Here is a 24,157-nt window from a genome sequence, read left to right as displayed (position 1 = left end):
AATTATTATTCTGCAGCCCTCATGGTAAAGATTAGATCAAGCAAAAGTTATTAACAGATGCTAAATCTAGGGGGAAATCTGATATGGAACAGACTATTTGCATGTTCTTAAAATGTCTCTCCACAGATTGCTTATTAATTGTAAGGGAGAATAAAAAAACTTTATCAAGTGAGCAAAATTAACATTAACAATGAGGAATAAAAGGACACTGTATGCCTGCACATGTGATCCTCGGAGAAGGACACACCACCACCTATGCAGTATTCTAAGAATGCATAATCTCAATCTAATCACAAGGAAACATGAGAGAAGTACAAAATGAGGAATGTTCGGTTAGAAGTAAACAAAAAGGAGGTGGAGGAAGAGGGATTGCATTCTTAAAAAGTATCAATGTCATAAAAGACAAAGAAAGGCTGTGGAAATAGTCCAGGTTAAAGGAATCCAGAGATCTGACTACTAACTACTATTGTGTTAATATAAAATTGTAAAAGTGATAATGAAACTATGGTGTAAGAGAATATGCCTATTTTTAGGAAACACACACTAAGATATTTAGGGGTAAAGGGGTATGAGGTATATAATTTACCCTCAAATGATTTTGGGAAAAAGTGTGTGTGTGTGTGTATGTGTGAGAGAGTGCGTGAGCATGAGTGTGCATGCACGTGTGTGTCAGTGGTAGAGAGCATAAGCATACATGCATGTCTGTGTCAGTGAGTGATAGAGAGTGAGTGGGTGTGAGCATGAGTGCACATACACATGAAGCTTGCCCAGGAGAGTGTGGGTGCACATACAAATGGAGAAATGGGGTAAGTGTGTTAACTACAGGCGAATGTGGGTAAAGGATATTTGGGTGTTCTTTGTACTATTCTGTGTTTGTAACTCTTTGCACATTGCATTTTTTTCAAAATAAAAAGTTAGGGGCACCTAGGTGGCTCAGTTGGTTGAGTGTCTGCCTTTGGCTCAGGTCATGATCTGGGGGTCCTGGGACTGAGCCCCGCGTCAGGCTCCCTGCTTAGCGGGGAGCCTGCTTCTCTCTCTCCCTCTGCCCCTCCCCCTGCTTGTGCACACTTGCTCTCTCTCTCTCTCTGTCGAATAAATAAATGAAATCTTTAAAAAAAATAAAAATAAAAAGTTAAAAACAAAAACACAAAAACGCTTACCCTACCTACCTAACAGCAGTTATCTCTGGAGAGGACTACTCTTACTTTTGCTTTTTTCTTTATGCACTTCTGTAACATCTAAAAAAATTTAAACAATGAACATGTACTAACTTTGAAATTAAGAAATTAAAAAGAAAAGAGTAACCAACTGAGTATGTACAGCTCAGGATCCCTTTATACATTAGAGCTGAAACAAGGGATGATATGCATTGCTTTCTACTTGCTTGCTACCACAAAGAGCTTCAAGTTGCAACTTAATATAATCTCCTTGAAATGTTCTGAATTCAGTTAATTCCCGAGAGTATTTTTCAATTTGGTTTTAGTCTGTTTGGAATCCTTTTTAAAGAGTATGAGACATAAAAGAAATATAGCTATCTTGTAGATGCTGCAAATGCTGGGAACTTTTAACCCCAAGCCACTCCCACAATCATTACAATCACTCCACTTTTGTGGCATTTCAACCAATTTGTGGCTACCTTGTCCTTAATTCCTCTGAACTCTCTCTAACAAATGGATTGGTTTCAGTTTGGCAATAGTGTTAGTTTCTGTCTTAGAGAAGAAAGAATTCAAACAGTACTTGCTTTATTTTTCATAGTAGGCTAAATTTGCCAGAAATCTAGTTAAAAAAAATTTACAACAAAAATCTTATGTGAACAGCAGAATTTTATCAAATGACCTTTTCTCATTTAACTTAAAATCTAAAAAAAAAAAGAAAAGTCATAAGTTTTAGATTTTATTTATTTTTGATAGAGAAAGGGGCAGCGAGAGAGGGAACACAAGCAGGGGGAGTGGGAGAGGGAGAAGCAGGCTTAACAACTGAGCCACCCAGGTGCCCTGACTTTTCATTTAACTCGGTGGAATAAATTATGCTGATAGATTTCTTAATTTTGTAATATTGAATCACTTTTTACAAAATTCTTATTTGAACTCTCAGCACATAAATCAAATAAAAGCGGAGCTACTTTTGGTTAGTGGGGGCCTGGGGGTGAAGCTCCTAGAGTCCCTCCTGCTTGTACCCCTGTAGCAGACCCTGAAACAGTCTAAAAACCACTGTGGTAGAGGAAAGAGCTATGGTCAATCCTGCTATTCTGTTCTCCTCGGCCCTGTGACAAAACTGAAGAACCAGCCATCCATCCTCTTTGCTTTTCTGAAAGAAGCTGTCTTTGAGGTAAAATCAAAATCAACCAAAGGTTCAGGAATAGGAACAATTACCTGTTTTTCCTCAGGAGGCAGTTTACTCCATTCATTGCCTAACATCCTTGTGATTTCTGGAAATGGGACTTCTGGTCTCTTAGCTCGAAGCTGTTCTCGACGCTCGTTCATGAACCGAACATATCCTGTAAGGGGGGATTTGGGTGCGTTGCTGTCTCGAAGAGGTTTCTTCCTCTTTCTTCCTTTGGACCAACCTCCTCGCTTACTTCTTTGCTACAAGAAAAAATAAAAAACCAAAAACCAAATTACAAAATCTGCCCAAAACAAAAGAGGACACGAGCTGCATTTTCCTACTATTAAGGGGCTGGATATTCAAAGCTCTCCAAATCTGTCATAGATACAAATGACGGCCATGCAGTCTTCAAGAAGGAACTCCAGATGGTTCACTTGCACACCCTTTTATGTACCACACTACAAACTGTTACATTAAGGGGCTAATCCTAACTGATGAGAATAAGGGGTACCGTGATCACATAAGCTTTGGCCTTCATATGCACTTAAGAAGTCCTGACTCCTGGGGCGCCTGGGTGGCTCAGTTGTTAAGCGTCTGCCTTCGGCTCGGGTCATGATCCCAGGGTCCTGGGATCGAGGCCTGCATGGGCTCCCCGCTCGGCGGGAAGCCTGCTTCTCCCTCTCCCACTCCCCCTGCTTGTGTTCCCTCTCTCGCTGTGTCTCTGTCAAATAAGTAAATAAAATCTTAAAAAAAGTCCTGCCTCCTGAGAGGAGAATATTCTAAATGAGAAATGTAAAGCAGATGCCATCACAGTAGATCAGAACAAGATGTCACAAGCACTGAGCAGACAAAGAGACAAGTTGTAGTACAGGGATTAAAAATCATTCGTGAAGGATGTTTTTCACTGATATCATTCAAAGACCGGTTCATTTCCCATAGCAGATAGCATAAAGATTTTTAAATTAAGAGCTAAGTCTTAGAAAAACGTCATCAAGTATAATATATCCAAAATGAATACTTAGTTCTTTTGGCTTGCTCCTCAAGATGTTTATTTCATAAAGTCAGAGGTCTTTATATGTTCTTAGTTAAATCAAAAGATGAAATCACCTCAAAAACTTTAAAGAAAGGACTGAGGTACTACTGATGTTTTACCACAGCCCTTTCAATGAGATGCAAACTACATCACATTTCTGCTTCATAATTTTACAAATACACACAGCCTATCAGTTAATAGTTTTATGGATACAAGAAGTCTTATTTCAGGGAAGAAAAAGATAAGCAAAATGGGACAAGAACATCTAAATATTAACTATAGGACTGTACTCAAAATATATATAAAATGGTGCAATAATTCACCAATGGGCAATTGGTGTATTTAGTATCAGCTTTTTTTTCTGTTTTTGTCTTATAAACTTAGTAACATTAAAGCTACTAAGGATTTTAAGATGTTTAAGAAGCTTCAAGCATTCATTATAATCTTTAAGGATGCCAACATGAAAAAAGCTCTTTTAGAATAAGAAAAAGACAAAATTAATGGTGCTACTCTTTTATGCCTAAAAAAAAAAGAGTGCCTTAAAACTTGGACAATGGAATCAATCATTCGTGAGGAAGGCTTAAAGTCCAAAAAGGGCATGACTGACGGGGGCCCACTTGGAACCTCATGTGAGTTAGGAAAGACGCCCTCTAGGGGAAGGTGAACGGCCTGGTAAGTGGTGAGAATCCTTTCAGTACACATAGGACTCCACACTGCAGGGCTTGGTGTGCAATGTGTGGCCTTCAACAAGGGCACAGGGACTTCTCATTAATTACTTATTTAAATCAATCATTCATTCAACAAGCATTTGTTGAGCATCTAATATGATGTTAGGTGTAAGTTCATTAAGTAGGGGGGAAAAGATTCTACTTGTCTCTATGTCATTAAAACCATTAATGTGGTTCTGTGTGAAACCATAATTATGGTTCTTTGAAGAAAATTCTGCAGAATGTACGAAGGTCAGAGGATGAACACTTCGATCAATTCCCTTGCCGACTGCTTCTTCAGAAACTTCAGAGACTGGTAACAGGAAGAGATGCTTCAGCTTACCTCATCTTCATGCCTCTGTTCAGTGCCTTCTGTTGTATTTGAGGCCTCATTCTGAAGCAACTGACCCTGGGAGAGATCCTCCACAAATTCTGGATTGTTGGTGGACGATGTGGCTCCACCACTATATGGAACCTCTGGGTGGGTTAACCTTAAGAATAACAGGCAGATGTGCAATGGTTCAGTTATCAACGGCATCAAAAATTCCTATTTACCAAGGTTCAAGACAAATTTCCCTGCCAGCAGAAGCAGAAGCCGGCTTTAATTCCCCCACCTCATTTGGGTAAATGAAAACAATGTCTCCAGAACAGTTACAGAGCAGTAAAAAAAAATAGTTTCAGTGCTTGAATGAACTAGATGTCAAATAAGATAGGCTAAAAAGTATCTGCTAAATTTGAAGACCTTAAGGTTGTTGGCAATTTTAGGGACCATAGTTTTAGTGGAATTATGGGAATAAAAACCAGATTACAGCGGGCTGAGAAATGAATGAAAGCAGCTGCAGACTGGCCTGGAAATGAAAGAAATTATACTTTTCTGACCCTTTCTAGAAAATATAATAGATGATTTTAAGCAGGAGTTTCTAACATTTTTGAGGTCATTGAGGTCCTTTGAAAAAGGCTAAGAGAATCTATGAACTCAATGCCAATCATGTTCTCTGAAAAGAGATGCCATCAGAAACCCAGTTTGATCTTGGTAGCTGTGTTTTCCAGATATTTCAATTGTGATGTCTTCGGCAACTTGTTCTCTCACTGTCACTCTCATTTCAATGGTGCCATCAATTTTTAAGTTACTAATTCTTGTACACTCTTATTTCAGTAAAATATGGGCACTAGGTTTGGGAAAGCATACCAATCCTATGAACCCTGACTGAAATGAACAGGAACCAGAGGGGAGTGGTCAGAGGCATCAAATGCCTTGAAGATGGCAAGTTGGATAAAGACTGAAGAGAAAAAAAAAGGTTCTTTTGTTCCTATGAATGAACTGGCACGCTCTTAGTTAAAGTCAACAACCCTTCCATTTGTGCTGTGGACCCCACAGTGTCTAGCCTACTCAAAGACAGGTTTTTAGCAATTCTGCCCTCTCTGGCATTATCAACTCTTCCCTGTCTACTGGATCAGCCTAATCAGCCTACAAATGTGGCATTTTTACTCTTATCTTAAAACAAAACAAAATGAAACAAAAAGCACTCTCTTGATCCCATGTCATTTTTCTTCTTTCCTTTATAAAATTATTTATACAGGCAGTTCCCAATTTAAGATGATTTGATTTATGATTTTTCAACTTTCCCACCTCACTTGGAGTGCCAGTTAAAGTGCTTACTCTGACCTATAAGATCCTACACGATCTAGTCCCTTGCTACTCAAAAGTATGGGCCTCACACAGCAGCATTGACATCGCCTGGGAACCTACTACAGTGTAAAACCTCTGGCCCTCACTCAGACTTGCCCTCTATTACCCTTCCCCTGGAATACTTTGCTCCAGCCACACTGGCCTCCTGGCTATTTCTAAAAAGGTAGAAACACTCTTAACTCAGGGAGTTTTACACTTACTCCTCCCTCTGCCTCGAATAATCTTCCCTAGAGAACTGTATTCTAGCTACCTTACCTCTTCCAGGTCTTTATTCAATCTACGCTTAAAGCCTTTCTGGGGCCATCTTATCTAAAACGGTACCCCAAAGCCTTCCTATCCCTCTTCCCTGCTTTATTTGTTAATCCATAGTTCTTAACAACACAGTATGTATTTTACCTATTTGCCCTGTTTATTGCCTGACGTCCCCAGGAGGCTTTAAGCTGTACAGGGCTGGTATTTCTGTCTGCTTTGGTCATTGCATAGTATTCAGTGCCTAGAACAGTGTCTGGCACATAGGAGACACTCAGAACATTTTTCTTGAATGAATTGGATTTAGCAACGAGGCAGCTTTTAGAAAAGTCTTGGAGAGCAGTTTTATCTGAATAGTAAGGTCAAAAGGCAGATATTAATGAGGAAAGAAAGAAATGTGAAGGAAGAAAGCAGAATTACAAAGTGTAGTCTATATTTAAAGAGCACTATAGAATGTTAAAATAATTCGTCGTAGAGATTAGCTAGCACTTCAATCTATTAGTGAATATATTTTTTCCATGGCAAATAACTTCTAAGTACAAAGATAAGAATTCAAGTGGAACAGAGATTTTCAAGGGAAGAGGGACTACTGCTATTAGTCCTTTTTTATATTCCTTTACATATTTGTCCGAAAATATCAAAGAAAGGAGATGGGGGAAAAAAAGGAATAGAAGTCAGTCAGAGCTTGCACGCATCTTGAATAAAAGAGTCTTATTAAAAAATCTGATCTGGAGGCGCCTGGGTGGCTCAGTCATTGAGCGTCTGCATTCGGCTCCGGTCATGATCTCAGGGTCCTGGGATCGAGCACCGCATCGGGCTCCCTGCTCAGCGGGAAGCCTGCTTCTCCCTCTCCCACTTGCCCTGCTTGTGTTCCCTCTCTCGCTGTCAAATAAATAAATAAAATCTTTAAAAAAAAAAATCTGATCTAGAAAAACAATCTGACCTTTGGGGGAAAAATTACTTCAATATCTGTGGCAATTCAAACAGAAAATGAACTTGATTTTCAGAGCTGGCCCTGTGGTAGGTATTTACTTAATGGTGACTATGTAATTCTCTTAACTGTGAGGAACCGATGATGTTTCCTAGGTCCATATACTGCTGTTCCAGTTCACAGGAACCAGAGCACGGCAGATGACAGTTGAATGCAGATTACAAAGCAGCTTACAGTGGCTCTCACTCTCTTTGCAAAGCATAACAAACATACCTTCTATTTTTATGCTATAAAATGGTCTCTTTAGGACCTCACACATTTTGTTTTGAAGCCTAGGCAGAGAGGCCCAGTGTCCCAAAGCAGCTGCTTACCCAGTTGTAGCCAGATCATTACTCTCCTTAGAGCCATCTTCATCTGCAAAAAGGGGTGGCAGGGTGGAGCTAGTCATCAAGGTTTCCATCTCTCTAAAAGGAAGAGAGGATAAGAAAATAATGATAACACTTTAATTACTTCCAGTTGAAGTTCCAGTAATTTAAGAGCCAGCCTTCCTTAAACTTACCACATCAGCAGCAGAAGAGAAACTGAACTAAATATTTATTTTCTTGACTTGGACATGTCAATTTAAACTCTGGTTAATGGGTTCTTGACTTTGGTCTTACCGACCGACCAGACTAAAAACAGTTAGATTTTAATAAATGGGACACAGTTTGGAAATTCCTTTTTGTTCAATCAGAATATCCTCAAAAGCATTCTTCATTTTCTGTAAAAATTGTTAAGCAGAGTAACTCAGAAGCACTGTGACCCTGAACAAGTTATTCAGTGTCTTTGAGATATAGTTTTACCAGCTTAAACACAGACAAAATTGCTGACTTGACCCACAGGGTTATTGTGAGGATCAAGCTGAAAGAGCTTCATAAACAGAGAAAGGCTAAGATCCTAAGTGCTTTGAGTATTATTATATAAAGCAAGGTATTGTTATTACAGCATTACCGGGTCTCAGTCCCAGATGAATCATCCTTAGATTAAATGGTAACAAACTGAGCCCTCCAAAAGGAAATAATGCAGAGGAAGTGGAGGCTGGAAGGCAGACTGATGTGGTGCAGAGTTAAAGCAACCACACTTCCAGGTCAGAAATATGCTCTGCATCCCCATGATGACCAACGGAAATAGCATGCACCTGGATACAGGAAACTACTGAGCTCAACTGAAGGAAACCAAATAAATCACAAGAACTTGAGGTTATCAGATTGGAAGGATAAAAGGACAGAGTGACAGAGAGTAATTTCATTTAGCATATCACTACAACGAAAGATTTTCCCTTTCAAGGCTTACCACTGAGGGCGTCACCCCATACAGCTAAAAGCAGCAGCCTCCCCTTCATCGTGAAAGTGATACCCAAACAGAAAGTTTAGTGGTGACCCCAAACCGTAGCCACTTAGGTGGAATGGCACACCAACCAAGAAAGAGTGCCTCAGTCAAACAGGGAGAACTGAGAAGCACATTATGAGAATTCACTTTGGAGCTCCCTCAGCAGTTATTTCAGGGGCTGCTGCTAAGGGGACCGAGTGAAACCGCAATTAAGGGGAAGGCACAGCAGGCCAGGCGGAGCTAGGAGTCATCCTATGGAGGAGGAAACACCAAGAAGAGACGGATGACGCCAACACCAAATTCTAAATGCTCAGCAGAGTCCTATACTTCCGAAATGGTAACACTGACGGTTTACCTCTTTCTTATTCTTACTTAATTTTCTTGTTTTTCCTTCTACATTTGTTAGTTAGCAGACCAAGGTTCCTACACAGCTTAATGTGGAAAAAACGCATCTGTATGTCTCTTACCCATTGTGGTGGGTGGAGCATGGAAAGCAGAGAGAGGAACTTTAGACTCAATCAGGAGTTTATTCCACGTGCAGGGATGTTTGCTAACCCTTCCCAATTCCTTCAAGACAGGGGGGTTTACGAGGGGCTCTAACAAATACCACAAAATTCCATTCTAGATGTTTTCTAGAATAATCCTGATATAAGTGTACTACATTTTAATTTAATTTTAATTCACATTATGCACAGACCAGATTAGAGCCTGGGCTTTAAGGGCTGTTAACATCACCTTATCCTGATATTCATCTGATCAAAAAAACCATTAATCAATTAGATGCCATACAGCTTACCTGTAAACCACGAGCAAACATTCAAATAGCCAGATAATTATTCCAAAACTTTATAAGGAAGGACTCGGTTAGCTGGCTTCTTTCTAAACGTCTCCCTAAATGCAAATGGCCTTTCAAGAACTTTAAGATTCAGCATCTGAAGCTCCTGGCATTCCTCAAAACTCAAAGGCAATATCTTATCTGGCAGGGGGTGAATGAAGTGTCTTGTCATTCACTATGCCACCATGACCCTCTTAGGGGGCTGCCCAGTTATCTTCCTTCAGTCATTGTTGAGATATTGGGAGGTAGCTGGACAACACAACCTTAGTAACATATAAACAGATCATATAAACAAAGGAAGTTGAAAGAACACAAATTTCTTGCTCTTTTTTTCTTTTCTGAAGTTGGTTTTACTCAACCCATATGGCTTCAGATATATTTTCTCTAGCGTTACAGAGTAGTCAGGTCCCTAAGAAATGAGTAATAAAGTGGGTGGAAGGTTAAGGGGCCAAGATCAACAAAAGAAGGAAATGAGGAAAAAGTCCAGTGAAACCCAAAGGCTTCTAAACTAGTCCAATAAGTTGGAAAAGAAAATGATTCCCAAGAACATAACTGGGATCCTGCAAGAATCTGCTTTCATATGGTCCGTGAGGGGGTGATTCAAACAGAATCATGGCTACCAAGCCACTGACTGCCAAAAAGCCTTCCAGTGTAGCATCTGTGTCTGATAATGTCCCAGTACAGAGGTCACACTGAACTTTGAAATTCTATGTGAAGCACTTAAGAAATGTAATGAATGCTGTTCTGGAAGGGAAAAGAAGAGAAATATGCAAAGACAAAGCAATATACAACTCTGGTTCTCCACTGCAGTTTACATAAGTAAGCATATCAGGCAGACGTTTCCTTACAGTAGGGACCTCCCAGTGAAGGCTTCTACCTGGAGGCCTCAAAAAACGGTATTACCTTGGGGCTTATACTTTGAACGAGGGTCTAGACTGTAGCTGTGAAAATCCAAAAATACCCTCCAACACTAGCCACTCACTGAAAAAAAAATGATGTATAAAACATGGTGCCAATTTAAGATATTTTAATGACAATTATATTAAGCACATTAGATATTTATTGGCCAATCAACACATTTTCTCCCTGTAGTAAATATGGGGAGCCAAATCATATTCAGAACATTGCTTTGGTCAATACAGGTGGAGTTTAAGAAATGTTCCTCAACTAAGATTTTCCTAGTAATCCTTCCCAAAAAAAGGGATGATCTCAACAATGAGACTACATTATTCCACATGTGTTGGACAGTGCTGGAAGCCTAATTTGTACTTAGGTTTTCTGGGGTTGGCTCTTTTCAAGTGCCCTTTCCTTCCTTTCATATGTTAATCCCACTTCATTAAGTTCTTTCATGGAGAGGCACCATATTCCCTCCCCATCACACACCTCAGAGTTGAAAGAAGGGATTCTGTTCTCATTTTCCACACTAAAAGCCTAACGTAAAACTCCCAGTTCTTTTAAAAATCGTGTCGTTTGTCCAACCAACCTGAAATTCAAGTATTTCTGACCACTATTCCCTATCATTTTGGCTCTCTCAATTACTTCTACTACAACTGACCTCTAACCACACAAACTTCTATTCACTGACCCTTGATTTTCCCTTCTCTGTCCAGCTTAGATTCCGTGGCCACATTTCAAATATTCCTTTGTCAACACTCTCAAATCTTTTGCCTTGCTACTCCTTCTACACCTCAGATATAGATCAATTCTGAGTTTTAGCTCAAGATGGTGTTGCAGAAAAATCACAAAACAAAGGGTGCTCCTATAAATTTATCCAACCACAACTAGGCCTTCAATGTTCTCAGCAATCATTCTACATTTTCTCAGGATCTTCCCCAACTGCCGTATCAGTTCTGTCAAACTTTTCCAACCAATTCAAACCTAAGTCACCCAAACCCTCCCACTCACCCTCCTCTCTTCACACTCCCTATCCCTGACTCATATCAAAGGCCACCCTAAGTTGCTTTATTTTTTTAAACATGTAATTCACACACCATAAAACTCACTCCTTTAAGTATACAATTCAGTGGCTTTTGTGTATTTACAAGGCTATACCATACAACCCACACCATAATTGATTTTAGAACATTTTCATCATCCCACAAAGAAACTTGGTACCCATTAGCAGTTACTCCTCATTCTCCCCTTCTCCAAGGCCTGGGTAACCACTAATCTCCTTTCCATCTTTATGGCTATACCTCTTCTGAACATCTCATATAAATGGAATCATACACTATGTGGCCTTTTGTGTCTGGCTTCTTTCGTTTGGCATAAAGGTCTTCTAGCTTCATCACACTATACGCATCAGCATTTCGTTCCTTTTTTTTTTTTTAAGATTTTATTTATTTATTCGACAGAGAGAGAGATAGCAGAAACACAAGCAGGGGGAGTGGGAGAGGGAGAAAAGGGCTCCCTGGGAGCCCGATGCGGGGCTCGAACCCAGGACCCTGGGATCATGACCTGAGCTGAAGGCAGATGCTTAATGACTGAGCCACCCAGGTGCCCCTCGTTCCTTTTTATGGCTAAATAATATTCCATTGTAGGGCTACATCACATTTTGCTTATCCATTTATCAGCTGATAGACCTAGGTTGGTTCTACTTTTTGGTCACTGTGAATAATGCTGTTTATGAACATTTGTGTACAAGTTTTCTTGTGGACATGTTTTCAGTTCTCCTGGGCATATACCTAGGAATGGAACTGCTGGGTCATATGGTAACTCCATATTTAACATTTTGAGGAGCTGCCAAAGTGTCTTCAAAAGCATCTGCACCATTTTACATTCCTCCTAACATTAGGAGAGGAGTAACTCTCCTAATATATGAGAGTTCCAAATTCTCCATATCCTTACTACACTTTTTAGGAATGCTAGAGAAATATCAATTCTAGCCCTTCTAGCTTTCCACATGGACTAAGGGAAACATACAACTCCAGCTCTCTCCAAACATCCTGTCTCACCTAAAGGGAGAAAAAACCTGAGAAGCATTGGAGGTTACAGTCCAGGGGCACAGGCTCACCAAAAGACTGAGACCTAATTATAAAACTATAGAATGCTTCTCCCTCTACTCTTATCACTACATTACTGAAGGCCTATGTACCACAGTTCCTTTTATCTAGTATATTATGTCTACTTTTCAACAAAAAATTACAAGGCATACTAGAAGACAAAAAACACAGTTTGAAGAGACTGAACAAGTAATATATGCATGAATACTGAAGCTTTCAGACCAGAATATTTTAAAATTATATGTTAAGGGCTTTAATGGAAAAAGTAGACAACATGCAGGAAGAGACAGATAATGTAAAATATAAACAGAGAGATGGACATTCTAAGAATGAATCAAAAAGAAATGCTGGAGATAAAAATAACATAAATGAATATTTTTGATGGATTTATTAGTAGATTGGACATAGCTGAGGATAGACTCTCTGAGCTTGATAATATAAGAGAAATTTCTAAAACGGAAAAGCAAAGAGAAAACAGACTGGAATACAAAAAAGGGACAGATTATCCAAGAACTGTGGAATAACTACAAAACGTGTAACATACATGTAATGGGAACAGCAGAAGAGAGAAAAGAACAAAAGCAATATTTGAAGCAACAGTGACTGAGAATTCCTCCCAATTAATGTCACAAAGGCTCAGAGAATACCAAAGAGGAGTAATATAAAAAACAAACAAAAAAACTATAGTAAAAAATATCATATTCAAACTTCAGGAAATCAAAGACAAAGAAAAAAAATCTTGAAAGAAGCCAGACCAGAGGGGAGGCTGGAAAGACGGTGGAGTAAGAGGACCCTAAGTTCTCCTTGTCCCGTGGATACAACCAGATAACACTCACGTCAGTGTAAATAACCCAGAACCACCACCCGCCCTGCCCCCTCCCCCCTCCCCCCTCCCCAGGCAGGCAGAACAGACTGCACAACTGAAGGTGGGAAGAGGCTATACTGAAGAGGGCAGGGAGGGCAGAGATGTGGTGGGGAGCCAAACTGCTCCTGTAGGCTGCTGGGCTGGCCAGGGGAAGGGAGCTGCAGCCTGGGAGAGGAAAAGAAACAAACTATCACTGGGAAGCCTGCATGAGGAAGAGGAATTCCTGTAACATTTGGCTTTCAAAGTGAGAGGGCCAAATTTCCTGAGTTCTTACAACCAGCGGGACTTACAGCATGGAATTAATTTATCTATCTATCTTTCTATCTATTTATTTATTTATATTACATTTATGTTATGTTAGTCACACTACAGTACATTATTTATTTATTCATATTATGTTATGTTATGTTAGTCATCAAAAAGTACATCATTAGTTTTTGATGTAGTGTTCCATGATTCATTGTTTGAAAGCACGGAATTTAGAAAATCAATGGGCTCAGTTCTGGGACAGCCCGGAGGGCAATAGTAAGCGGAGTCCCTGCTCTTAAAGAGACAGCAAGTCAAAAAGCCAGTGGAAATACAGCACAGAAGCAGCAGTTTAAAAAATGCTTGGGGCATATGAGAGGGAGAGTAATTGACTCATTCCTGAGTGTGTCCTAGAGGGCCAGGGATCACAGAGGAGCTTCTCCAGAACAAAGGAGCCAACGGCAGCCACACTCACTATTTGCTACCTAAGTTGTTAACACCAAATCCCAACTCCTTGTGCTTTGGTGGATCTACCCTTTCCAGTCAAGTTTGCCGCAGTCCCAGCACTGCCAAGTCCCCTCCCCGAGAAGACTGTGCCAACATTGCATCTCCCAACCCACCTCCCAGTTCGTGTGTTTTGCAGCGCCTCAGTCCTGGTGGTGGTGCAGGGCCTTGCAAGTCCTAAGTGCACCTTGATAAAATTGCATACCCCACCTGTGGACCAAACACTGGGCAAAACAGGCAAAGAGAGCCTTTCTAGACGACTAGACTGAAGGAAAAAGTGGCCAGGACACAATAGTGGATGCATGCAACACACACAGGAGACACCCCTTGAAGTACCAGGTTCTGGTAAACAGGATACTGTGCTGCATGGCACTACAGGACCTCTTCTTCATAAGGCCATTACTTTCATGAGCAGGACACATAGCTGACTTTCCTATCACACAGAAACAGACACAGAGCACTAGACAAAATGAGAGAGACAAATATGTTCCAAATGACAGAAGAGGACAAAACCACAGCAAGAGACCTAAGCTAAATGGATATAAGTAATATGCCTGATAGATAATTTAAAGTAATGATCATAAAGATACTCGCTGTACTTGAGAAAAGAGTGGAGAACATCAGGGAGACTCTTAACAAAGAGATAAAAAAGAATCAGAGATGAAGAGCACAATAAATGAAATTAAAAATACACCAGATGGAATAAATTGCAGGCTAGAAAAGGCAGAGGAATGAATTAATGATCTGGAAGACAGAGTAATGGAAATTAATCAAGTTGAGCAGGTAAGAGAAAAAAAATACACAAATGAGAACAGACTTAGGGAACTCAGTGACTGCATCAAGTGTAACAACATTTGCATTATAGGGATCCCAGGAGAAGAAGAGAGAGACAAGGGGACAGAAAATTTATTTGAAGAAATAATAGCTGAAAACTTTCCTAATCTGGGGAAGTAAAGAGATATCTAGATCCAGGAGGCAGAGAGATCCCCCCAGCAAAATCACCCCAAGGAGGTTTACACCAAGGCATACAGTAATTAAAATGTAAAAAAGTAAGGATGAAAAGAGAAAATTTAAAAGCAACAAGAGAAAAGAAGACAGTTATACACAAGGGAAACCCCATAAGGCTCTAAGTGGATTTTTCAGCAGAAACTTTGTAGGCCAGAAGAAAGTGGCATGATGCATTCAAAATATTGAAAGGAAAAAATCTGCAGCCAAGAATACACTATCCAGCAAGGCTATCATTCAGAACTGAAGGAGAGATAAAGACTTTCTCAGACAAACAAAAGCTAAAGGAGTTCATGACCACTAAATCAGCCCTACAAGAAATGTTAAAGGGGAATCTTTGAGTGGAAAGGAAAAGCTATAAGTAAGAATAAGAAAGGTAGGAAATACAAAAGTAGTAAAAATAAGTATATCTGTAAGAATCATTCAAAAGATTCATAAAACAAAGGAATGTAAAATATGATATCATACAACTAAAACATGGGGGAGGGAAAAGACTGGTTTCAAACTTAGGCAACCATCAACTTAATATAGACTGCTACATGCAGAAGATGTTATATAAAAACTTAATGGTAATGACAAATCAAAAACCAAACACAGATACACAAAGAAGAAAGAGAAAGGAACCCAAGTATATCACTAAAGAAAGCTAGCCAACTGTGAAAGAGAGCAAGAGAAGAAAGGATCAGGGAAGAACTACAAGAACAATCACAAAACAAGTATCAAAATGGCAATAAATACATATCTATCAATAATTACTATGAGTGTAAATGGATTAACTCCTCCAATCAAAAGACACAGGATGACGTAATGGGTAAAAAACAAGACCCATCTGCACACTGCCTACAAGGGACTCGTTTCAGACCTAAAGACACATGCACATTGAAAATAAGGGGACAGAGGAACATTTATCATGCAAATGGATGTCAAAAGAAAGTTGGGGTAGCAATACCGATAAGGGACAAAATAGACTTTAAAACAAAGACTGTAATAAGAGACAAAGAAGGACATACATATAATTATTAAGGGGACAGTCCAATAAGAAGGTATAACAATTGTAATTCTTATGCACCCAACATGGGAGTACCCAAATACATAAAATAGTTAATAACAAACATAAAGGAACCAATCAATAGTAATATAATAAGGGTAGGGGACATCAACACCCCACTTACATCAATGGACAGATCATCCAAAGAGAAAATCAACAAGGAAACAGTGGCTTTGAATGGCACACTAGACCAGATGGATATAACACATATATTCAAAACATTCCATATGAAAACAGCAGAATAAAAATTCTTCTCAAGTACACATGGAATATTCTCCAGAAGAGATCACATATTAAGTCACAAAACAAATCTCAACAAATTCAAAAATATCCAAGTCATACCATGCATCTTTTCTGACCACAATGCTATGAAACTAGAAATCAACCGTAAGAAAAAATCTAGAAGAGCACAAATGGAGGCTAAGTAACATGCTACTAAATCATGAATGGGTCAACTAAGAAATCAAAGAAGAAGTAAAAAATTACATGGAGAGAAATGAAAATGAAAACAGAATGCTCCAAAATCTCTGGAATGTAGGAAAAGCAGTTCTAAGAAGGACGTTTATAGCAATACAGGCCTATCCCAAGAAGAAAGAAAAATCTCAAATAAACAACTTAACCTTATACCTAAAGGATCTAGAGAAAGAACAACAAACAAAACCTAAAACCAGAAGGAAGGACACAATAAAGATTAGAGCAGAAATAAATGATATAGAAACCAAAAAGACAATAGAACATATCATTGAAACGAGAAGCTGGTTCTTTTTGAAAAGATCAATAAAATTGATAAACCTCTGCCAGCCTCAAAAAAAGAGAGGACTCAAATAAACAAAATCACAAATGAAAAAGGAGAAATAATAACCAATAACATAGAAATATAAATGACTGTAAGAGAATATTATGACAAATTATATGCCAATAAATTATACAAACTTAAAAGAAATGGATAAATTCCTAGAAACATATAACCTACCAAAACTGAAGCAGGAATAGAAAATTTAAACAGACTGATTATCAGGAATGAAATTGAATCAGTAATAAAAAACCTCCCAACAAACAAAAGTCCAGGACCAGACAGTTTCATAGGGGAATTCTATCAAACATTTAAAGAAAAGTTAATACCTATTCTTCTCAAACTTTTCCAAAAAACAGAAGAGGAAGGAAAACTTCCAAATTCATTCTGTGAGGCAAGCATTACCCTGATACCAAAATCAGATAAAGACACCACAAAAAAGGAAAACTAGAGGCCAGTATCTCTGATGAACACAGATGCAGAAATCCTGAACAAAATACTAGCAAACTGAATCCAACAATATGTTAAATCATTCACCACTGGGGCGCCTGGGTGGCTCAGTATTAAGCATCTGCCTTCAGCTCAGGTCATGATCCTGGGGTCCTGGGATCGAGCCCCGCATCGGGCTCCCTGCTCAGCGGGAAGCCTGCTTCTCCCTCTCCCACTCCCCCTGCTTGTGTTCCCTCTCTCACTGTCTCTCTCTGTCAAATAAATAAATAAAATCTTGAAAAAAAAAATCATTCACCACAATCAAGTGGGATTTATTTCCAGGATGTAAGAGTGGTTCAATTTTCACAAATCAATCAATGTGATACATTGCATCAATATGAGAAAGGATAGGAGCACCTGGCCTGGCTCAGTTGGTAGAGCATGTAACTCTTGATCTTGGGATTGTGAGTTTGAGCCCCACACTGGATGTAGAGATTACTTAAAAGTAAAATCTTAAAGAAAAACAAGAGAAAGGATAAAAAACATATGATCATTTCAATAGATGCAGAAAAAGCATTTGATAAAGTACAATATCCACTTATGATACAAACTCTCAACATAGCAGGTTTACAGGGAATATACCTTAATGTAATAAAGGCCTTATATGAAAAATCCACACCTAACATCTTACTCAATTGGGAAAAACAGAGCTTTTCTCCTAAGGTTGGGAACAAGAAAAGGATGTCCACTTTCACCACTTTTATTCAACACTGTGCTGGAAGTCCTGGCCACAGCAATCAGACAAGAGAAAGAAATAAAAGTCATCCAAATTGGTGAGGAAGAAGTAAAACATATACAATTTGCAGATGATATGATAATATATATATAGAAAATGCTAAAGACTCCTACAACAACAACAAAAATACTAGAACTGACAAATGAATTCAGTGAAGTCACAGGATACAAAATCAATATATGGAAGTCTGTTGCATTTATATACACTAATAATGAAGCAGCAGAAGAGAAATCAAGAAAAACAATCCCATTTACAACTATACCCAAAATAATAAGATACATAGGAATACACTTAACCAAAGAGGTGAAAGGCCTATACTCTGAAAAGTATAAAACAGTGATGAAAGAAATTGAGGTTGATACAAAGAAATGGAAAGACATTCCATGCTCATGATTGGAAGAACAAATATTGTTAAAATGTCTATACTATCCAAAGCAATCTACACATATAATGCAATCCCTATCAAAATACCACCAGCATTCTTCACAGAACTAGAACAAACAATGCTAAAATTTGTATAGAATCACAAAAGACCCCAAATAGCCAAAGCAATCTTGAAAAACAAAAACAAAACTGGAGGTATCACAATTCCAGACTTGAAGTTATATTACAAAGCTATTGTTATCAAAACAGTATGGTACGGGTACAAAAACAGGCACATGGATCAATGGAACAGAATAGAAAGCCCAGAAATAAACCCACAATTCTATGGTCAATTAATCTTCTACAAAAAGGCAAGAATATGCAATGGGAAAAAGAGTCTTTTCAACAAATGGTCTTGGGAAAACTGGACAACTACATGCAAAGGAATGAAACTGGACCACTTTCTTACACCATACACAAAAATAAAATCCAAAATGGGTTAAGGACCTAAATATGTGACCTGAAAGCATAAAAATCCTAGAAGAGAAAACAACAGGCAGTAATTTTTCTGACATTGGTCATAGTAACATCCTTCTAGATATGTCTCCTGAAGGGAAACAAAAGCTAAAATAAACTATTGGGACTACATCAAAATAAAAACCTTCTGCACAGTGAAGAAAACAATCAACAAAACTAAAAGACAACCTATTCAATGGGAGAAGATATTTGCAAATGACATATTTGACGAAGGGTTAGTATCCAAAATATATAAAGATCTAATATAACTCAACACCAAAAGCCCCAAATAATCTAATTGAAACATGAGCAGAAGACATGAACAGACCTTTCTCCAAAGACATCCAGATGGCCAACAGACATATAAAAATTTGCTCAACATCATCATCAGTGAAATGTAAATCAAAACCACAATGAGATATCACCTGACATCGATCAGAATGGCTAAAATACAAAATTCAAGAAACAAGTGTTGGTGAGGATGTGGAGAAAAAGAACACTTGTGCACCATTGGTGGGAATGCAAATTGGTGCAGCCACTGTGGAAAACAATATGGACTTTCCTCTAAATGTTAAAAATAGAACTACCCTGTGATCCAATAATCATACTACTGAGTATTAACCCAAAGAATGTGAAAACAGTAATTTGAAGGGATATATGCACCCCTATGTTTACTGCAGCATTATTGACAATAGCCAAACTATGGAAGTAGCCTAGTGTCCATCAATAGGTGAATGGATAAAGAAGATGTGGTATATATATATACAATGGAGTATTATTCAGGTATAAAAAGAATGAAATCTTGCCATTTGCAACGACATGGATGGAACAGGACAGTATAATGCTAAGCAAAATAAGCCAGTCAGAGAAAGACAAATATATGATTTCATTCATGTGGAATTTAAGAAACAAAGCAAACAAGCAAAGGAAAGGAAATAGAGAGAGAGAGAGAGAGAGAGAGGCAAACCAAGAGACAGACTCTTAACTATAGAGAACAAACTGAGGGTTTGTTTGAGGGGAGGTAGTGGGGGGATGGATGAAATAGTTGAAGGGGATTAGGAGTGCACTTGTCTTGATGAGCACTGAGTAATGTATGGAAGGCTGGGTCACTACATTGTACACCTGAAACTAATATAGCACTGTATGTTAAAATAAACACTGGAATTAAGATAAAATTGATCCATTCACATCTCCTGAGGGGGGAGAAGGGTAAGAAAGAAGCCAGCCCCCTAAAAATATCTAACCTACAGGAGCAAAGATAAGAATTATATCCAATCTCTCCTTAGAAAGTATGTAATCAAGAGAGGAGATGAAATATTTGAAGCGTTGAGAGAGAAAAAAAACCCAACAGCCTAGATTTCTGTACCCTGTGATATCATATTACAAAAGTGAGGGAGAAATAAAGACTTTCACAGACAAAGAAAAATTGAAGGAATCTGTTTCCAGTAGACTGCCTTGAAAGTAGTACTTGAAAGTGAAACAAACAAACAAAAAAATTCTTAAGAAAGGAGAAAAAAACAATACGGTCAGTAACTTGGACCCACATAAGGAAAGGAAGACCACTGGAGAATGAATAATTGAGGGCAAAATAAAAATGTTAATTTTTCTTATTCTTAATTGATCTAACAGATAACAGCTTGTTTAAAGTAATAATACCAACAGTGTATTTGATTATGCATGCTTATACACACACACACACACACACACACTCTTATGTAAAGTAAATGACAGTAATGATACAAGGGATGGGAGAAAAGAATTAGGAGTATTTTGCTATTATATGGTACTTGAACTACCCATGAACGTAGCAGTGTTATTTGAAAGTGGACTTGGAGTAGTTTTAAATGCATATTGCAAACTCTAGGGCAACTTAAAAAAGTAAAAATAGAAAGAGAATTGATATGGTAAGAAGAGAGAGAAAATGGAATCATACAAAATGCTCAATTAAAACCACCAAAGGCAGAAAAAGTATAGAAGACAAAAAAAAAAAAAAAAAAAGGAACAAAGAACAATGGCAACAAATAGAAACCAGTAACAAAGATGATAAATATTAATCCAACTATATCAATTATCACCTTACATGTAAATGTTCTAAATACACCAATTAAAAGACAATGATGGTCAGAATGAAAGAGTGACTGAAACACAAGTTTCAGCTATATGTTGTCTATAAAGAACCCACTTTAAATATAAAGACACATATACATTAAAAGTGAAGGAATGGGAAATGATACTACATCAATTAAAAGAAAGCAAGAGTAGCTATATTAATTTCAGACAGAGCAGACTTCAGAGCAAAGAAAGTCATCAGGAATAAGGAGGGGCATTACATAATGCCAGGGGGCAATACTCAAGGAAGACATAATAATTTTTAATGTTTATATGTCTAACTACAGAGGGTCAAACATGTGAAGCAAAAACTGATAGAAGTGTAAGGAGAAACAGATGAATCCACAATTATAGTTGGAGACTTTAACACCCCTCTAACAGAAATAGACATTTCAAGAAGATAGAAAATCAGTAAGGTCATAGTTGAACTCAAAAGTACCACCAATCAACTGGATATAATTGTTATCTGTAGGACTACTTAATCTAACAATGGTAGATTACGCATTTTTCTCAACATGGCACATTCACCAAGATAGACCAAATTCTGGGCCATAAAACATACCTTAATTTAAAAGACTAGAAATCATATAATGTCTACTTTCAGACCACAATGAAATAAACCCAGAAATTAGTAACAGAAAGAAGGCTGGAAAATCCTAAAATACTTGGAAATTAAACAACACACTTATAAGTAACACATGAGTCAAAGAAGAAATAAAGAGAAATTTAAAAATATTTTGAATTAAAAGAAAATGAAAATAGAACTTGTGAAAATTTGTGGGATGCAGCAAAAGCAGTGCTTAGAAGTAAATTTACAGCACTGAATGCATATACTAGAAAAGAAGAAAGATCTAAAATCAATAATCTAAGCTTCCACTTTAGGAGACTGGAAAAAGAAGAGCATATTAATTCCAAAGTAAGCAGGAAATAAGATATAATAAAAATTAGAGCAGAAATCAGTAAAATTGAAAATGGGAAATCAATCAAGAAAATCTACAAAACCAAAAGGTGGTTCTTTGAAAAGATCAATAACATTGTTAAGCCTCTGGCCAGGCTAAGAATAAAAAAGACACAAATTACCAATGTCAGAAATGAAAAGGGGACACTACTACAGATCTCACAGACATTAGAAGGATAATAAAGGAATGTGGTGGACAACTTTATGCCCACAAATTTGATAACCAAGATGAAATGGACCCATTCTTTGAAAGATACAATCTGCTCAAACTCACAAAGTAAGAAACAGATTATCTGAATAGGTCTATATCTAATAAATAAATTGAATCAGTAATTAATATCCTTCCAAACTAGAAAGGACCAGACCCAGATGGTTTTACTGGAGAATTCTACCAAACATTTAAGTTAGAAACTATACTAATCCCCTACAAACTCTTTCAGAGAACAGAAGCAGAGGGAATACTTCCTAATTCATTCTGTGAGGCCAGCATTATCCTAATAACCAAAGACATCAAACACAAAAAAATATAGACCAATATTTCTCATGAACATAGAGGTAAAAATCCTTAACAGAATATTAGCAAATTGAAGCAAACTACGTATAAAAAGAATTATACACCATGACCAAGTGAGATTTATCCCGGGTATGTAATGCTGGTTCAACATTCAAAAATTAATGCAGTCCATCACATCAAAAGGATAAAGAAGAACCACCACATGATCAGATACAGAAAAAGCATTTGATAAAATCCAACACCCATTCATGCTAAAAATTCTCAGCAAACTAGGAATAGAAGAGAACTCCTTCAACTTGATAAAGAACATCTACAAGAAACCTAGAGCTAACATCATATTCATGGTGAGAAACTTGAAGCTTCTCCTCTAAGATCAGGGATAAGGCAAAGATGTCCACCCCCCACCCCAAAAGCTTTCCAACATCATAGTGGAAGTCTTAGCTAATGTAATTAAGACATGAAAAGGAAATAAAAAGTATATAGATTGGGAAGGAAGAAATAACTCTGTTTACAGATGACATGGCTGTCTATGTAGAAAATCTGAACAAATTGACAAAAACTCCTGAAACTAATAAGCAGGTATAGCAAGGTTGCAGGATACAAGGTTAATATGTAAAAGTTACCTACTTTCTGGGGTGCCTGGGTGGCTCAACTGGTTAAGCATCTGACTCTTGGTTTTGGCTCAGGCCATGATCATAGTGCTGTGAGATTGAGCCCCATGTTGGATCCACGCTTAGCTCAGAGTGTGCTCTTTCCCTCTCCTTCTGCCTCTCCCCCAGCTCGTGCATGTTCTCTCTCAATAAATAAATAAAATATTTTTTAAAAAGTTAACTGTGGGGCACCTGGGTGGTTCAGATGGTTAAGCGTCTGCCTTCGGCCCAGGTCATGATCTCCAGGTCCTGGGATCGAGTCCCACATCGGGCTCCTGGCTCAGTGGGGAGTCTGCTTCTCCCTCTCCCTCTGCCTCTTCCCCTGCTCATGCTCTCTCTCTGTATCTCTCTGTCTCAAATGAATAAATAAAATCTTGAAAAAAAAGTTAACTGCTTTGCTGTATACCAGCAATGAACAAGTGGGATTTCAAATTAAAAACACATTACCATTTATATTAGCATCCCCCAAAATGAAATACTTAGGTATGAATCTAACAAAATATCTGTAAGTCCTATATGAGAAAAACTATAACCCTGATGAAAGAAATCAAAGAAGTAATAAATAAGTGGAGAAATAGTCTAAGTTAATGAACAGGAAGACTCAATACTGTCAAGATGCCAGTTCTTCCCAGCTTGATCTATGGATTCAATTCAATTCCAGTAAAAATCCCAGCAAGTTATTTCATGGATATAAAAAAGCTGATTCTAAAGTTTATACGGAGAGGCAAAAGACCCAGAATAGCCAACTCAATACTGAAGGAGAACAAAGTTGTGAGACCAACATCTCCTAACTTAAAGATTTTCTATTAAGTTACAATAATCAAGATAGCGTGGTACTGGTAAAAGATCACTGGAATAGAAAGAATAGAGAGCCCAGAAATAAACCCATATAAATACATTCAACCCATCTCTGACAAAGGAGCAAAGGCAATACAATGAAGCAAAGATTGTCTCTTAATAAATGGTGCTGGAAAAACCAGACATGCCAAAAAAAAAAAAAAAAGAAAGAAAGAAAAAAAAAAAGAATCTAGACACAGACCTTAAACCCTTCATGAAAATTAACTGAAAATGGATCAGAGGGGCGCCTGGGTGGCTCAGTTGGTTAAATGTCTGCCTTCAGCTCAGGTCATGATCCCAGGGTCCTGGGCTCTCTGCTTAGTGGAGAGCCTGCTTCTCCCTCTCCCTCTGCCTGCCACTCCCCCTGCTTATGCTCTCTCTCTC

The 24,157-nt window shown here is 38.1% G+C and overlaps 1 protein-coding gene across 7 annotated transcripts in view; it reads right to left on the bottom strand.

Annotated features, from left to right (window-relative positions):
• The window catches only part of HMG20A (high mobility group 20A), a 108,115-nt gene that overhangs the window by 47,493 nt on the left and 36,465 nt on the right, over window positions 1-24,157 (bottom strand). For all 7 annotated transcript variants that reach the window (XM_064570122.1, XM_064570120.1, XM_064570121.1 and 4 more), the window contains 3 exons: window positions 7,307-7,399; window positions 4,409-4,556; window positions 2,373-2,585 (listed from right to left, as the gene is read on the bottom strand). In XM_064570122.1, coding sequence (XP_064426192.1) covers window positions 2,373-2,585; window positions 4,409-4,556; window positions 7,307-7,395 — 450 coding nt within the window. In that variant the 5' untranslated portion in view covers window positions 7,396-7,399. The remainder of the gene's footprint in view (window positions 1-2,372; window positions 2,586-4,408; window positions 4,557-7,306; window positions 7,400-24,157) is intronic.

The sequence above is a fragment of the Mirounga angustirostris genome, unplaced genomic scaffold, assembly GCF_029215605.1.
Source record: "Mirounga angustirostris isolate CCGP_5_RB_7025 unplaced genomic scaffold, mMirAng1.0.hap1 SCAF_9, whole genome shotgun sequence".
In the NCBI taxonomy this organism is placed as follows: domain Eukaryota; kingdom Metazoa; phylum Chordata; class Mammalia; order Carnivora; family Phocidae; genus Mirounga; species Mirounga angustirostris.
Note: the sequence above shows the minus strand (reverse complement) of the source record. Positions and strands in the feature narration are given on the sequence as shown.